The 17,715-nt window shown below is 38.2% G+C and overlaps 1 protein-coding gene across 10 annotated transcripts in view; it reads right to left on the bottom strand.

Annotated features, from left to right (window-relative positions):
• mef2d (myocyte enhancer factor 2d) overlaps positions 1–17,715 on the bottom strand; it is a 121,920-nt gene that overhangs the window by 31,484 nt on the left and 72,721 nt on the right. For all 10 annotated transcript variants that reach the window (XM_024267230.2, XM_024267232.2, XM_024267227.2 and 7 more), the window contains exons 6-7: positions 12,495–12,726; positions 7,149–7,205 (exon numbers count right to left, since the gene is read on the bottom strand). In XM_024267230.2, the coding sequence (XP_024122998.1) occupies positions 7,149–7,205; positions 12,495–12,726 (289 nt within the window). The remainder of the gene's footprint in view (positions 1–7,148; positions 7,206–12,494; positions 12,727–17,715) is intronic.

Below are 17,715 nucleotides of genomic sequence, written 5' to 3' on the forward strand. Positions count from 1 at the left end.
AAAAAAAAAAAAAAAAAAAAAACAGGGCAGAAATTGTGCACCTTGCCCTGATCCCTACTTCCAACTTCTGCCAGTCTGTTGTAAATTCAGGCATACTAAAACACAACTGAATATCTTGGAAATTGTTTTCACCAACCCACTTACTGTGCTTGGCACTTTAAAATATTCCAAAGATTCTCATAGTAAACTGTATGGTGCTGAGCCAAATACGTTTGCTAAATCTAGGAAAACTGCATGCAGATCTTGATTTTCCATCTTTGCTGACCGAATTTGAAGCCAGATTACGCTTGTGTGTTCAAGAGACCCTGAAAAACTAGGTGTTCCAGCTTTTTCAAGGGATCTATCAACAAGCTTTTTTTCTCAGATAGAGAGATAACCTCCAAGCGACTGAGAAAAGTCTTGTGTATAACATTCAGGGAGATTGGTGTAAACTGCATAAATTGCCAGAATCTGTCTCGTTTGGTCAAAAATTCATACTGTCTTTCTTCAGGACTTGAGTACAGTGCGAGTCCTTTATACCATTCTCATAAACCTTCACTAAACCTGATGCATTTTTACAAATATTCTAAGGACTGTTTGGCCCTGGGGAGGACGATGACCCGCTGTGGGTTTTTATCGTCAGAGCATCTGTTAGAGCTCAGCGATCAAATCTTATCATAAATGAGATTCAAAATTTTCAATAAAATTGTAATTGTGATAATTGTAAGGTTCAGATTTACTGTATTTGGAGCTTGAACATTTTACAGAGTGAAACAGAAAAAAAAGTTTGTAACAATGCCATTTAAGTTAAATCTGTTAAATCAAAATTCAATTTTAAGGACTTTTTAAGGTAATATTTTGATATTTGTGAATGTATTATATTTTAAGAACATCATACTAAATTTCTACAAAGGGGACGGGATGATTGATCGGTATTAAGAATGAATGGGGCCATGTTTGGTGAGATGTGAGGCATAAACTTATTGCTGTCCTTGAGAGCATTGAGGATGAAACATGGATGTTCCAGCATAATAGTGAACCCAATCACATTGCCCATGAAGGGGAGTCAACGTAAAAAGCATTTTAAGGTTCTGGAGTGGTCTAGCCAGTCTCTGGACCTCATTCCAGACAAGAATCTGTGAGTCTATACATTATCCAGCAACAGACATAAAACATTACAGCTCTAGAGAAGATCTGCATGGAGGAATGGACCAAACCAGCTGCTACAGAGCAAACCTGGTTTAAGATCTACAGGAAATGTTCTACCTCTGTCATTGACAACTAGGGTTACATTACAAAATATTAAGGATTACTTTAATCATTGACCGAACAGTTATTTTCATTATACTAATAAATTATTTCCAAATTATACAATTTATTTATTCCTTGGATTACTTTTTTTCATTCCGTCTCTCACAGTGCATCAGTGATGAATATTACAGACTTCACAACATCTTGCAGAATCAACAACTGACAAATGTTTGATAGTTTTGTTCCACCGCATTTAATACACCAGTAAAACTGAAAAAATTAGACAAACCAATTGCTTTCTAAAATGTAAAGAGTCAAACACCTGTTATAAATTCTGCAAACACAAAGAGGAAAAGACTGATCTCATTGGTAAAAATGTGGTTTTATCTACAGATGTTTGACCTTTACCCTCAACAACTGAAACAGAAGATGAAACTGTTGCTGCTTTGAGCTGTGAACACTAAGATTCACACTGAGCATGTGACAAATGTGAGCTCTTTCCTGAGAGGCAACAGGATTTTCTCTTTCCACAGTAGCCGGGTAAAATTCATCAATATTCATGATAAAAGCGCGACCTGATTGGCCACGGAATTAGGTGTCAAGTCAAGGTCAGTGTGAAAAACATTAAGCAAATACAGAAACAAAGAATGGCAGCAAACAAATGAGAGAGACAAGAAAGGCCATGTGTCAGAGATGACATAACTCCTAATGTAAACCAACATAATATGGATTATTTTTTACTTATAAAGAGAAGATTTAATACTGTACTGAATGTAATACTTTACACTCATATGGTTTATGTAATTGTGAAAATCTGCAGCACTTTAATTGACAGGAGTTCCGAGTCTTCATGGAACTACAGATTCAAATCGGTGAGTGATCTTGATGTGCAAATCAAAATTTAGCGTCACAATTACAAAAGGGATTTATACTAATATGCACCTCGTGGATTTAAAGATTCATAACCCAAGAGACCTTCATCTCTCATCTGTTTGCCCAGATTCTGGACAGGACAAGTTAAGATAAAAAATATCTCCTGGATATTCAAAACTTGAATTTCTTCAAGAGTTTCTGTCCTGAGGTCTGGTAAAAGTGTCAAACTCTGACTTTTGAAGTCTGTAGAACAATGGAAAATAAAGGATAACAAGCATACTTCACAAGTTTAGTCAGAACTTTAAACTTTTGTTTTATTGCGTCAAACTCTTAGCGTTGTTAATCTATTTATTTTAATGTGTAATCTCAGTAACAAAGAACATTTTCATGACGGTAAAAATGCAATTCTAAATACTAACTTGAAGGAAAAATAATTTAGACATACTGGAAATGACTAGCAGGACCTGTTTGTATTGCTCAGAAACCTTTTTTATATAATTGCTGGAATTACTCACATGACCCATGGAAAAAAGGTAAAAGTTTGACAGAGTTGCAAGGAATACAAGAACAACATTGTTTTGCTTGGGACACACATCCCTGTACCTGACAGAGAGGCTATACTGCAGATTTAACCAGGAAACAGATTCATCCTGCTGCACATCCCAGCCTCAAACTATCTGCACACATTACTTAATGGAGGAAGCCTAAAGGACGATTGGGATGAACATGTATTCACCTTGCTGCTGACAGTTTGAACAGAGTGTACACTACCATCAGAATCCCAGTCGCCTCTGCTGTCCTGCTACAGGAAGAAGAATCTGGAGGCAATTGGGTCAAAAAAGACAAATATCTGCACTGACAGATGGCACCAGTGGTATCTGATGTACCCACATGGTTACAGCACATGCCACATTACTGCATCGTCCCCGGTTTCAGCTGAACCACTGACCCGTGTTGCATGTCACACACCTGTCTTCCCTTCACCATTTCCTATCTGCCTCATCACCAGCAAGGTAAAAAAAAAAAACATACAATAAGCCTAATTTTCTTAAATGCCCCTTTGATTCTGTAAATGTCTTGGATTCTTAGCATGTGTTTGTCTCTGCTCATGAGTGTACAGGAGTTTGTAATATCGCTTTGTGAGAGCATGTGTGTGATGTCTCCTATTACGCGAGGCTGGGCGTGGGAATGTGTGGAATGCCGGTGACGTCAATTGTGACATTCCCGGAGCTCTTACTCCCTGGACAACAGCCGAGACCGGCAGGTTGAGGGGAGGAGGAGGGTAGAAAGAGAAAGAAAAAAAGTAATAAGACAGAAAAAAAGAGTTAAATTGATGAAATCGGAACAAAAAGCGTGGAGCTGTTTGAAGAAAAGACTGTCAGGATTCAGGAAGGTGAGAGGGAACAAGAGAAGAGCACAGGCGAGGAGAAAAAGAAGAAACAAAAATAGACAGGAGCAAGATAAAAGATAAAGCATGAAGGAAGGATGAGTGTGGTCATCTAAGGGGTCGGGTCACTCGAGACGAGTTCTGGGACAACAAGGTTTTATGTTTCAATTGATAAAGGAACTGTGGTACGGAAATGTTACTCAAGGTCCATGGATTATAAACTACACCGAATCCCTGAGTAGTGATTTGATTTTAGTGAAATTCTAGCTTTTTTGTTTTTGTAAACCTAAACAAAAAATATTAAAACTTGGCACACAATTTTCATACCGCAAAGAGAAGTTCATACAATTGAATCGATTCACTTTGGCTCTCTTTACCCTTGGGCAATTCAATTATTGATTGACTGGGAAAGAAAAAAAGACTTTTCAACCATATCTATTATTATGAACTCACTGGCAGCGGTATCTGAACCAGCTAACAGGATTTAAGGAGAGAGCTCTGGCCTGTGTCAAAGTCACCTCTGAGAAAAGTCCAGTGCCAAGACAAAGGACGTTTTGGAGAGCGGGGGTCGGGTGGGCTGGTAGATTATTTCAGAGAAGACGAGGGGCGACAGCTGACAGAGACGGGATGAAAGGGGGGAGGTGTGGAGATGGGAGGGAGGAGCAGTCAGAAACGGGAAAGGGCTGAATTGAAAAGAGTAAAGCAGGCGAGGTCAAGATGACACAAATCCAACTCCACCAAGTCTGGCAGACGAGTTATCCGTTGTCCTATGACACGATGCACTTATGGATCATCTGGCTCCGAGTTTAAGTTATAATGACTCGCTTATTGTATTACTAACACATTCTCTGGTTATGGTTCATAGATAACTGACTATTTCTTGCCATTTACAGTCAATTCTTGTGCTACATTCGCTCTGAGCTCTACAACGCACATTCAAGCAGCTACTTCCAATGAAAAGTCTATGTATGTGTGCATTCAAAACTCTCGCCTTCACGTATCAGTTTTAATTCAGTTTTTACGCTCTATGTACAAAACCTGTGACAACACATTGCGTGCTGAAAGTTAAACCAATTGAACTTTGAACAAACCAGGGACTGGGATTTGGTAGTGACGCATGGGTGGCATCTTTTCAATTCATGAAAGTCCAAACTGTTTTAGAATTGAGCGATGATATCATCTTTTAAATCAAAGACTAGAGCTGAGAAAGAAACAGATTCGCAAGATTTGCACTACTTCGAAATTTTGCACCAATCATCTCCCAACTGTTAGTGCATGCGCTAGTATTGGCTAGCGACCGTTCAGAGTGAACACCATATACTAACAAACTCATTCAAGAATGCTCGTTTAGCCTGTTTTTCAACACATATTACATATCAAGTGTGTACATAGCATAAGTTCTCCTATCCCTTGTGAATAAAAGCCATATTTGGCAAGTTACATTAAAACCCTTCCACTCTCCTTGGCTTGTTTACATTAAAAGTGGGGTCATCTGGACCCCACAAGACAGTGCGCCGAACTTTTTTTTATCAATGATTTTTGAGTTTCACTAATGACCATGGCAGACATAAAATCCTGTCCACCTTTGTCCACATTTGTCATGGAAGGAATCACACATAATTATGTGGTTGGAGTCATCTGGACCCCAAAGAGAGCGGAAGGGTTAATATAGAAAAGATCAGGGCCGGATTCTTCCCCTACCCCTACAGCTTCATGTAACCCCTACATTTAGCCCTCCAAACGGAGAGTTATTAAAAATAGTGGTTGTGTCCGAATTCCCCCCCTAATCACTATATAGTGCAGTATATAGTGCGTTAGCCATTTTTAGTACTGTCCGAATCTACTAATTCCAAATCGAGTGCAATCGAAATTTCCGAGAAGTCTTTGCAAAGAAATAGCGTACATGGATGGTCACTAGATTAGCAGATATAGACCACAATGCATTGCAGTTGAACAATTTCGAGCAAAAAAATCTGTTTAAATGCAATATTTGAATTAACCATTCACATTTTTACCATCAGAACACAGTGGAGTCATAAATAAACGCTGCTAAATGTTGTTTTTTTATTTGATTTTCACTTGGTATAATCAATGACGTCATATCCGTTTTTTAGAAAAACAAAAGAAAAGTAGTGAGCATCGTGTTCGAATTACCTTTACAATCCAACGCACTATAACCTCGCAGTATATAGTTTTTCAGTAGTTAAGGGTTAGGGGGGGAATTCAGACGAACCAGTGTCTTCAAATTTGGACGTCACTCCCACTCTATGATGTCATCAATAGTTGCCGGTATGCTTCGTTAGCACTGAGCTGTTAGCACTCGGAAACGCATAACATTTGTTTGATAACTTTAAAAAGGTGCGCTAAAATAAAGAGTCATTACTCACATTTAAATGTAAACTTCTGTACTTCAGAGCACACCAGAGTAAAGTTCTCCTCCGCAGCACAGCACAACGTTAATCCCTCCGCGGCGAGGGTTAGCCCTTTACCCTTGTGCTGTTCTAGGCATGTTTACAATAAAAGTGGGGTCATCTGGACCCCACAAGACAGTGCGCTGAACTTTTTTTTTCAAAGACTTTTTATTGTCCATGGCAGACATAAAATCCTGTCCACCTTTGTCATAGGAGGGATAACACATCAATATAAGGGTGTGGTCATCTGGACCCCATGAGATAGCACAAGGATTAAAGAATTATTTCAAACACCCCTACCACTTCAAATGTCCTATAAAATTGGAGGGGTAGGGGAAGAATTCTGATTTGGCCCAAGAGCGTCACTATCAAATTCCTGAACTGATTAAATAAAAAAAATCATGATTTATTGAGTAGTTTTTCACATTTACATCTAAAACCAACTGCTTATGAAAAATGTTTTTTTCACCTTTTTAGACTTTATAGAAATGTTGCTGCGGGACAACATTATGCTCTTCTTTAAAATACATCAAAACATGTTCAGGTCCTAAAGTGAATTATTTGTTGGATTCTTGCTTGTATATATCTATTTTTTTGTGTTCTGGCTGTGTGTTTTTGTGTTTGTCGGAGTAGTTGCCATTTATCCTCTCACACCAGGCAAAGGCAGATGGCTGCCCTGCCAGGGTCTGCTTCAACTAGAGGTCCCTTCCATTTAAGGGGAGCTCTTTCTCCCATCTGCTTAGGGGGACGAATTAAAGGAAAAATCTGACCTTAACTGCTGGATCCTATCGACAACCTTTTTACAAACAACACAGCTACATTTGGACCTAACTTGACTGGACTTTTACTATTTTTGCTGAAATTGACTGAACCAGATTTTAAAGATTTTGTGTAAAAAATTGAAAAACAAAATCTCATACTCAGAAGTGGTTTTAAATCATAATAATATCTGAGAAAAAAAAGCTGGTGAGTCTAAAAGTCAAATATCAGTGTAGTTTTTTTTGTCTTTTTAAACCCGTGGTTGTATTTCTTCCTCATGACCTGAAAGCACCTCTGTTCTTTGGACTGTCTACAAGCAGCTTGTACTGTGACCTGCAGCTGTCACCAGTCAACAGGTGTTCTCGTGCTTGTGTGACGGCGAGCACACTGGCAAACACACACATATACGCAGCTTCTCGCTCTCCATGAGTCATATTCAAAAATATAATTCCAGCTGAGGTGCATCAGAATGGAGAAAATTCACTTACGGACTGGACTTGAGCATGCTCCGTTGGAGTTCCCCAAATCTCCTCCTAACAGAGCACCTAGGACCAAAAAGGAAATGATCTTAAGCACACGAATCCTAAAAATATCCCAGATCTGATACATTTAATTAAATCAAGAGTCATAAAAAGTGCTTTCAATCTCAGAAGGACCATAACTGGTTTAAATTTTACATTAGAGGTTCAAATTTAAGTGCGGGGTTCATCAATTCTCAATTGTACTTGTGTTGCACTTTTAGTAGTAACATGGTGCGACTAATTAAATACCAAATAAAGGGGTTAAAAATACAAAACTGTTTTTGATGAATGGATGACTACTTTTTAAACGGCAACAATCTCAGATTAACTTGGAGCTTCGAGTAAAGTCAAGCAACCATTAAATACATTTCAAAAAGCTTTTAGTGACTGAACTAAAACCAATGAATTCATTACAAGCAGCACTAAAATTATCATATTGGGCTGAAGGTTCATAAATAAACCAAATATCGATCATACAAATCTGACTAGATGTCATTGCTTTGTTGTCTACTTGCTCCTTGTGCAGAAGTTCTGATAGAAAACCTTGGAACAAGTCTCCACAAAACTAATGCATTTTACATAAGAAAATAGTCCTGCACACAATTTACATTTTCCAAGCCTCTGGTGATTCTGAAGATGTTTATCATCCATACTGATTTCATGATGCTCAGGGTCTTGTGAGGGTCTGAAATCTATCCCACCAGCTGGCGTAGGCAGAGTACAGCCTGTACAGGTCGACAATGCATGACAGGAAGGATCTCTGGGAGCTGCATCGCCATGCACAACCACACCCTGAGATCAACGTCCCCAACAAGACAATCCGCAATTTAGGAGAGATGTAGAGAACATTAAAACACCATCATGAAATGCCAGCAGATTTAAAACCAGCTGCTTCTTTCTATGAGCTGATTGTGCTACCCAGTGTGCAACTTGTTGGAAAATCCAACCATAACAAGACCAAAACACTGTAGTTTCTCATTATTTCATGTTCAAAATGATCTTAAACATAAATCCAAACTGATTCCATACTTAATTTGACTTGTAGGTCAAATACTAATGTCATTTTTATTCTAAAATACTGGTATAACATTATTTTAAGAATAAAACATTTTGTTCCTTTGCAAATAAAAGAAAAAAATCTTTTCTTTTGTAACTTTTATTGGCATGTGAGAGAGAAAAGCTAAATCCACCAGAGCTCATGAATAGCTGCACATCATTTTTCACTCTTTTCTTACTAAAATCTCTTGTACATATGTAGACTATTCAAAGTTTAGCCGTTTTTCAACAACTAATAGATACATTTTCTCATATATGGAGTGTGTGTGAGACAAAAAACCTTCAAGACTCACTCCGATCAGTTTTTATCAGGGGCGGAGCTAAAGGGAATGGGGGGGGGGAGCTGCCCCCACATCAACCCCCTCCCCAATTTTTTAAAGTCAAACTTAGTATAAATATCGACAAAGATCAAGAAATTATCACTACAAGCTTCTATAAGCACTGGTAATAGCACCTCAGCTAAAAGAACTGATGTTTTAATATTAATAACAACAATAAAACTGTTTGAAATACCTATTTTTGATCCTTTTATTTGTAAGGGAGTTCCACTTTGCTGTTCTCCACCGTTTCACAGTCTTTTGCCACCCTCCCCTTTAAAAATGTTTTAGTTCCTTCACTGCACTCTAAGTGTTCCCAGTGGTCTTTTAACTACGATTAGTTTTTAGGCAAAGCAAGAAATTAATGTCATTTTCTAGGATATATTTTCTGCAGAGCGGCAGGAGTTCATTATAAATTCACCTCTGAGATGCCTCTGACTACCCTCGCTTCTCCTTCCCGTTCCTGAGAGTTCTCTGTTTACATGCTCTCCTCACACCCCCAACCTAACAATACCGGTGCAACAAGAATGGTGAGAAATATTGAAGCTATCTGTACAGTTTTGATCCAAATGCCAGTTCAGATGAGGAAAATGAAGATGAACATGGATCAGGAGTATTTGAGTATTTTTACATTATTCCTCCTGCCCAAACAGGGAATGCTTTAGTGAATAGCTGCTGTTATTGCACTCGAGCCTGGAGGAAAGATATTCTGTCTCAGAGAAATCTTTGATTTGCTTTCAATTAAAATGCTTTAAAACTTATGAAGATGGTGGACAACAACTGATGTCTGTAATTTCTAAGAAAATGTCTATTAAGGGGAAAAATCTAGTAGCTTAGAAAGCAGAAGATGCTGCAAAACTACCACTGTTTTGCCGCTTCCTTTAACACAAAAAAACATTTTCACACATTAGAATGACAAACAACATTTCTTTTTATTCCTGCAAATGATATTTATCTGCTCAAGCGTCGTCTTTCTTCGCTTTGGTGCAGATTTGGTTTTATGATTAAACTGCTTCTTTGACAGGCAACAACTCGGGGTCATTAGAGGTGAGTGAAAATATTTGGCTGCAACAACCCGTGGAGAAAAAAACCCAATAAGAAAAAAATGATAGGCTCAATACATCTCTGGTAATGAGGAGTTCATGGCAGAGCGCAGCAGAATTTGTGCTGCCGAGCTTATGAGGAGAGAGGAGGGAAGCAGGCGCATCCATTACCGCTATGTGAAACTCACTTGCCTCAGAGAATGGCACGTTATGAAAGATGCTGTAATGCATTTGTTGCACGTTACATCACCTAATTCTGACTTACAATGAGATTAGGCTGGTCGGAACAAAGCTTGATAAGTAACCTAGTCTGAGAAGCAAAAATGGGGCACAAATCATTTTAGTCAGCCGGTGGAGGAGTGGCTCCGTCAAAGAAATGACGGATGTCTGTCATTATGGAAAGCATGCACTATTTGAGCTCACAGGAGAAAACCGAGAATGACAGAGCTGGCTGAAGAGTGCATCAAAACACTCACTGAGTTATTTCACTGGTCATTTTGCTGCTTGTTGACTCAGAAAACTCTCTGAAAAATCCCTGCTGTTACGTAAACTGTGCCTTCGCAGAGTCCACTTTATGAAGAAGGACTTTAAGTAGCCAGATCACCATGACAACCATCTCTGTAGCTCAAATAATTTCAATTACAACAGTCATTTGGAAATCAGAACTCCGTGCGTGTGTGGGAGATTGGACCTGCAAACTGTTTGCTTTGGGCAAAAAATGCCAAACAGAGGCATTAAGGGAATTAAGACATCAAACTGTACACAAAGTATGCCAAACAAAGAATGCAGTCACAACTGAGCGTGCATCATACTACGGGTATATGAAGACGCACAGCCCATAATTACAAGCGTTTTTATTTAAATATTCAAATTTCATTTGTTTTGTTGTTTGAGACAGAAAAACATTTCTATTTAGTTATGAATCCAACCACATGGTCATACAAACAATTAAATGTTGTACTGAGTTTGTTTTATTACAGCTTCAGTTTATTTGATGTATTTTTGTATTTAATCATTTGTTGGATGAATAAACTTTTGATTTTTACTTGCATGCACCCTCCTTCAGGAAGCGAAGGATGCCGCTAACAGTACTGAAACTATTGACTGTATATGAGAATTGGACCGATTGAGTGTGACATCATCCACAGACAATGGCTTACTTGAAGCTCCAACTAAATGAAGTCAATTCAGTCACCATTTTGGAACCAGAAATCATTAGTGTCTCTGTGCATTTAAGTCCCACTCCAACTATTTAACTGTCTATTGTGGTCTTTTTATGATGCACCTTTTAGCCAAAATCAAAAAGTCTGTGTCGTTTTTTTTTTTAAACATATTCTTCACATTGACAGTAGCTCATTCGAAATGTTGTGTCACTAGCTGGGTTTCCATTAACTATATAATTGCGCAAATTGGATTTGCAATAATAAAGTAGCTTAATGGAAACAGCACAATTTCAAAAAAACGCTTTTATTGTAGAAAACATTTTTGCGCTTGGAGGACGTGGTTTTTGGAGCGTATTGAAATGGATCTCTCGCAAAACTAAAATGAAACCACTTTTTCAAATTAAATGTAGGAACTGGCTGCCCTAGGCCAGCACAGCAGGTGCCACAAGAGGTCCCACAGCGTCACACAGCTCATCAAAAGTTGAGCGTGTCATGTGGAATTTTTGGATCAACACCCTACTCTGTAAAATCACCAACTGTAGCCGCTCCCACCTGGAAGGAGCGACTGTGCTTGCGGGTCCATGACTTACGCAGACGTGTCCTTTGATAAAGGACGATAGCGCTGGTGCCATGTTTTTTAATACAGCTGGAGAGGATTCTCACAAGCATCTTTATGTCTGGCTTATTGACATTTATAGAGATCTGTTAATGGTTGAGTTGCGTGTCACACACCCCCCTAGTGCTGTGACGTCATCCAAATGCTCACTTTCTGTGAATCAACCTAAAACAATAATTGTTCTCATTTATCGCCGTGGTTTTGAAAGACTTTTCACACGAGCCGGTTTGTGTTAATTCACATAATTACGATTTAATGGAAACAGAGTAATTGCGAAATTGTGTTTTGTTGACATTTTTAGATTTTAGATTTTGTAATGGAAACACAGCTACTGAGAGCTCCGTTTGTGTGCTCTTGAGCAAGCATATAGACCAAGCTAACATGAGAGGCGATAAATACAATGGCGAGCAGATTCCAGCTCGGACCAGAAAAACAAGTGGAGCAGAGAGGAGCAGTGAGACTTTGGCCCATGTCAGTTGCTGTGTTACAAACCTGAGCCTTCTCAAATGGCACATTTTTATCTGCTCCTGATCCATCACAATTCCAAAAAAGAAATACTCAGAAAAGCAGTTTTAATCTTAGATTCTTTCATAAATGTATTCTATCATGAGAAAAATGCTGCAAGTATGTTAATAACACAATTTTCTTTGGATTGGGTCCTTAAGTCATCTTGTCTGCAGTTAACATCCCAAGCTGTTGCTGTTTTGAGAACAGTTGTGTTATGGTGATCTCTGTTGACCTATATTGCAGTTCTAGTGTTAACATTTGATTGTGTGTCTGCTTTGTTTTTATAAAGAAAAAAAATTGTGTTTCACAGAAATTCAGGATTAATTGGCTGCAATCAGTGATAAAAATAACTTTAAATAGATGCTATTGTTAATGTATTTTTCTAGCAGTTGATTCAGAAATGTGCCTTGTTATAATTTAGCTAATTGATTGAAACATTTTATCACATTAGTAACACAAAAAAAGCTACAGTGGATTTTTTTTAGGTGGATCAACAAAGTATTGGAAGTAATGTTTACTTGGTGAAAATGTCACAGATTATTGATTAACACGACTTCAGAAGGGTACAAAGAAACCAAAGCGTTCCTGCTGCGTTCTGCATGGTCCCTTACCTGCACTTGCTGGTCGCTGAGGCAACCCCGGTGACACGGTGCTCCTCGGCAAAGCCGGTTGCTGTGGCGACAGAAGGCGGGGATCTGTGAGGGTGGAGGTGACAAAGGAGGTGGTGGTGACCAGGGAACCGGCGGGGTTGTTAGTAAACTGAAGGGCCGCGGCCGCCGCAGCGTTCTGATTGGATACTGGCACGGTGACTGGCATGGAGAAGGTGGGCTGTGGAACTGCAGACTGACAAAGAAACAGGAAGAAGATCCAGCTTAGTGTGGCTGCGTTTACATCCCATAATACTAACCCACAGGATCATTATTTAGCGATCAGCAGCGGTGCAAACAAACCTGCAAGTGGCACACAATCACAACTCAACCCAGAAAGAAGAGTTTTTCCACAAGGAGATCACCAAATTATGTTAAAAATTCACATTTCAAACTTCAATATTCTCTTTATGGGATTACTACCTAAAAATCTAATAATATGACATGATGCATAGGGTATAAACATAGTCTCAAAATAATTTTAGAGAATTTTTTATATGCAATCCAAGTAACTATTAAAAAATAGTTCCAGTTTATTATATTTTTTTCCCAGAAAAAGGGGGCTTTACGATCAGATTTTTTTTATTTAAATGCAAATCAATCAAAATTAAAATAAATGTTAAAAATGTGCCTTTTTTGTACTTGGAAAAACTTGAAAATAAACTTTCAGAGAGGTTCTCAGAAGTGAAAGGCTTTGGAAATTAACTCTTCAACAGACTCCACACGTGTCAAATGTGTGACACTCACACACACCAGCTCACTTAGTTTCAGCATGCAAGGTGACTTGGTGGAAAGGCCAAAAAGCTGAGTCCCCTTTCACTTCTCATGCCGGGTTAAAACACTTGTCGCAGCAGCAGGTTATTGCATCGGGTTATGGTGACATTTTATTGAGTGCATGTGGCATTCCAGAAGCTTCCAGCCTCCCTCACTGACACGTTTATTGCAGGGAACTGTGGGAATTATCCTGCTGAGGCTCACTTAACAAAATGTAGGCTTGACTGCGTCCTCAAATTAAGACTTTTTATATATTTAAATGATCCATTTTGATATTTAAAACAAAAAAAGAAGACAGCATAGAGTTTTTAAAAAAAATCTATCAAGGCCAAGGGCCTGACGTTGTCCATCCATCCAACCCGTTTCACCCTGTTCAAACTCAAGCTGAAATAGGGACTTCTATATATGGAATATGGGCCAGCGCTGCTCTGTACTGTGCTCATAATGCATGGGACCCAGTTTAAAGCTGGGAAGGACAAGGGCACCTTTCCACACTTGATCTTAACCTCCTTTAAATCCGCAGTGTTTCGAACTTTTGTTTTATTCTATTTGGGAGTGAGACAAAAACCAGTGCAATCATACAGGGTTAATACTTAAAGAAATAGATATTAGTCATTAATAAATATTAACTTAGAAAAAGAAAAAAAACATCCCCCTCAAAGGAGTGAAGCAATTTGGTTCACAAGAGATTTGTGTTTTTTTTTGCAAGTTCTGTAAAACTTTAAAAACTTTAGCAGTGAGCTGTAACAAGCAGTTTGGTGGGGTAAAGAGTAGAGGTGTGTCCGGCAATACTATACATATTGTAATATATGGTTCACAATACAATATGTATCGCATTATATCCCAAGACTGTAACAGAACAATTTATCCATTATTTTTGTAAAAAAAAAAAAAAAAAAATTCTACCTGAATATTAATACACCCTTAATGGTAATATATTTAATGATCCCAACGCTAAGCCTTGTAACTGTATCTCATATGCAAGTTGCTTTTACCAACAAATTCCTGGTGCTTTTCTTTTGGTAAATTAAACAATATTTCTTCTTATAGGGGACAGTCAGTATTGTCTGGTTTTCACGACAAAATATTTTTTAGTATAAGAAAAAAAAAACATAGAATGAATGCTTTAATTGATAAGGTTCTAAAAGTATGTTTGATGAAATAGAGTGCTGTTTATTTTTAATATTGATAAATGTAGCTTATGCAGAACTAGTGGAAGCTCATGAATAACTAATCAAATATCAACTTTTCAGCATTTTAAATCGATATAAATATTGCCAGATGAAGTAGTGCTGGGCAGTATGGACAAAATTGTATATCACTATATAAATGATTTAATATCACTATAACGATATATAACAATAAATAATATTTTCAGTTACTCTCTGAAAAGACACGTCGTAGCTTACTTTTCTTACTATTTGAAGTTACAGATAACGTAATAGTCACAATTGAGAAACAAACATTTTAGTGTAGCAAAATAAATCGAATGAGAACAGATGTGGCTGACGTACAGCAGCCTTCACATTTGTTTCAAAATTCAAAGGTATTTAAACTGAATTTGTAAAAAAAAAAAAAAAAAAAAAGTACTTAAAACCACAAAAGTTTCAAGTTTCTGAGTAGAAAAGCAAATTTTTGCACAAAATTATGCTGGAATTACACCAATTGCGTCAACTGTTGAAGAGTTACTATAACCAAAACAATAAAAACACTGGAGCTGAAGCTTTAATGTTAAAGCTAATTACTTTTTTTTGTCCAGACCTTATGAGAGTATATGGAACTTCGGTCTCAATTTTTGAGCGGAAAAAGGGATTTGCTAGTTTTATTTTTTGAAAAGGAGGCTTCACTGACACTTCATTTCAAAGATGTGTTTACTTCCGGTGGTGGTAGTGCTGCACATACAGCTTTGTTTTATGTTCAAAAATATTTTTTTCTGTATTCTGTATTTTTGAGCAATAAATATTTTACTACACTCTACTATATTTATAAAGATCGCGAATCAGCAATCTTGGACGTCGTGAATATTCATACTCGAATTTTCGAAAGCAGATCATGAGAATCCGAGCGCTCAAATACTTGTTACAGCCCTGTTCCACAGCTTCATTTATCTCTTATTTCTTGTAATCTCATATGTTCATTTTCGTGGACTTTCCTTGAGCAATAGAAGGTTTGTTGTGTTAACATTGGCATGGGAACAGCCTCCTTACATAGTTTACTTATTGCTAACTTCTCCTCGTCGTCGGACGTCTTGAATCCAAAATGCAACCAAATCACAGATGTACCCCTCTATTACTAAAACTGCTTGTTCTTGGGTTGCCTGCATCTGTCTGTTTCAACTCCAGGAAACAACTTCAAGGTGTTACGTGTCAATCGTTCTGCACTCGTGTAAAGTACCATAAAGCATGTCGTGAATGCATTATCAAAGAACGTAAAACCACAAGACGGAGTTTCTTAGCGAATAATCTCGTTTAAATTTGTCTTTATTTTCACTTATATTCACTTTTTGAGTAGACACTGACAAGGCAACACCTTTGGAATTGTCTCAGGCTATTTAATGATATATTTGGGGTATTAATTAGTCAAATTAGGTTAGAAACAATATAAACGATAGAAGATAAATGGCACGATATACACTTTTCTATCGTCCACACAATAAGTATTGTCATATTGCCCAGTACTAAGATGAAGTATTGCACCCCTAGTAAACAGCATCCAAAAACACTGCACTAATGCACACTGGCCAATCCATAGATAAGGGGAAAGAATGAATAGGTGAGGGGAGGGGTTAAGGCAGAGGCTTGGAGAGGATGCTGATACTAAGGGAGAAAAATCATAATTTTTTTCCCTTTATTGCAGTTTGCATCTTACCTCAAATAATGTAAAATTCAAGTGAATAATTTAGTTTTTTGTATAAGTTTGAGTTTCTTTTTTACCTCATTATTTACCCAAATTTTGTTCTGTCCTCTTGCTCAAATCTGATTACAAAAGTGTAGGGAAAAAAATTACATTAGTAAAATTTAGTAGAAAAAAAGTGTTTGCTGCTTAAAATTACCTGCAAAACTCTCTACTGTGTTGTACATTCAAGTAATAATCGACTAACAGAATCTACAGACAACAATACACTTCAGGGTTTTGGCGGTTTTGTTGCCCGTTTATATCAGTCGTTTGTTGCAAGGCACTTCTTCGCAGCTCATCTCTGACCATGTCAGCTCCTGGTTGCTAGGATATGAGCGACATTGCTCCGGAACCCCTTAACCTGTTCAGTAAACAGGAGTTTTTTAATTTATAAACCAGGCTTGTTCTGCCCCTGTGCCACAAAGAAAAGTGCTGCATGTCCTTCGCAAATTCAAGCAAATTTACTTCTTCCCACTTCAGCTCTTTTGAACATCGATGCTTCTAACTGAGAGAAGGTTAACTGGGTGCTGTTATCCTGTGGATTGAGCAGCTCGGATGGGAACTGGGTAGAATAAAAAATAATTAGAACCTGGAGGGCAAAAGAATTGACCCGGAGCTTTTCCTGAGGCTTATTTGAGGAAGCTTAAGGGCTCTTCAGCAAGAGGAGAAAAAAAAGAGGGAGAAGGCTAACCTATTTTCCATCAGAGGGTCCCTCATAACAAGGATATTCTTTTGAATGTAAATGATAACTAGATTAACAATATGTTTGAGGATTGCATTAGTTCTATAACTTCGGCTTAGTTTTCTCCCAACTTTACAGATATAAGATAAGATCAACTTTATATATCCCAAAAGTTAATATTTTTTTCTGTGTGGGAAATAGAAAAAATAAGATTTTAAATATTTTTTGTGAAATTATATGGACATGCTGTGAGTATAGTTGTTTTGAGGGTGTTTACAGACTGTATTGATGAAAAAAAACTTGATTTAGAAGAGCATAAATGTGAGCGTGATGATCGTCAAGCCAAGTGTCCTAACAATCGCCGCCCTCTCCCGCCTCGGGAATCATTTCAGTACAAGTGGGATTAAGCATGTATATCCTGGCCCCTAGCTGTCATGCAGGGGATTATGATGAAGAGGGGGAGGCGTGATGGGTCGTGCTACATGCTTCCGTTTCCCCACTGCCTCTGAGCGATGCTCCCGCTCAAACCGGGCTGGCTTAGACACCGAGGGGCAGCGTGTGGTGGGGATGCTACCTGCCAGCCGCGTTCGACTTGAGCTCAATCGACGTGCACTAAGAGCAGCGCGTCTCTAGAGGGGGTAGATTGAATTCTATTTTCCTTCAGCCGTGGCTTTCTCTTCGGAGGAAAAGCTTTTAAAAGCCATTTCAGCTGGTAGAGCGCAGAGGGGCTGGGTCGGACTCAGGAGGAGAAACGTTTGTTGAACTGATTAAACCTGAGCTGACTTGTTTTCTTGGCTCTGCATTTCTCAGTAAATGATCTGCAAGGTGGGAGCA

The sequence above is a fragment of the Oryzias melastigma genome, linkage group LG16, assembly GCF_002922805.2.
Source record: "Oryzias melastigma strain HK-1 linkage group LG16, ASM292280v2, whole genome shotgun sequence".
NCBI classification, from domain to species: Eukaryota; Metazoa; Chordata; class Actinopteri; order Beloniformes; family Adrianichthyidae; genus Oryzias; species Oryzias melastigma.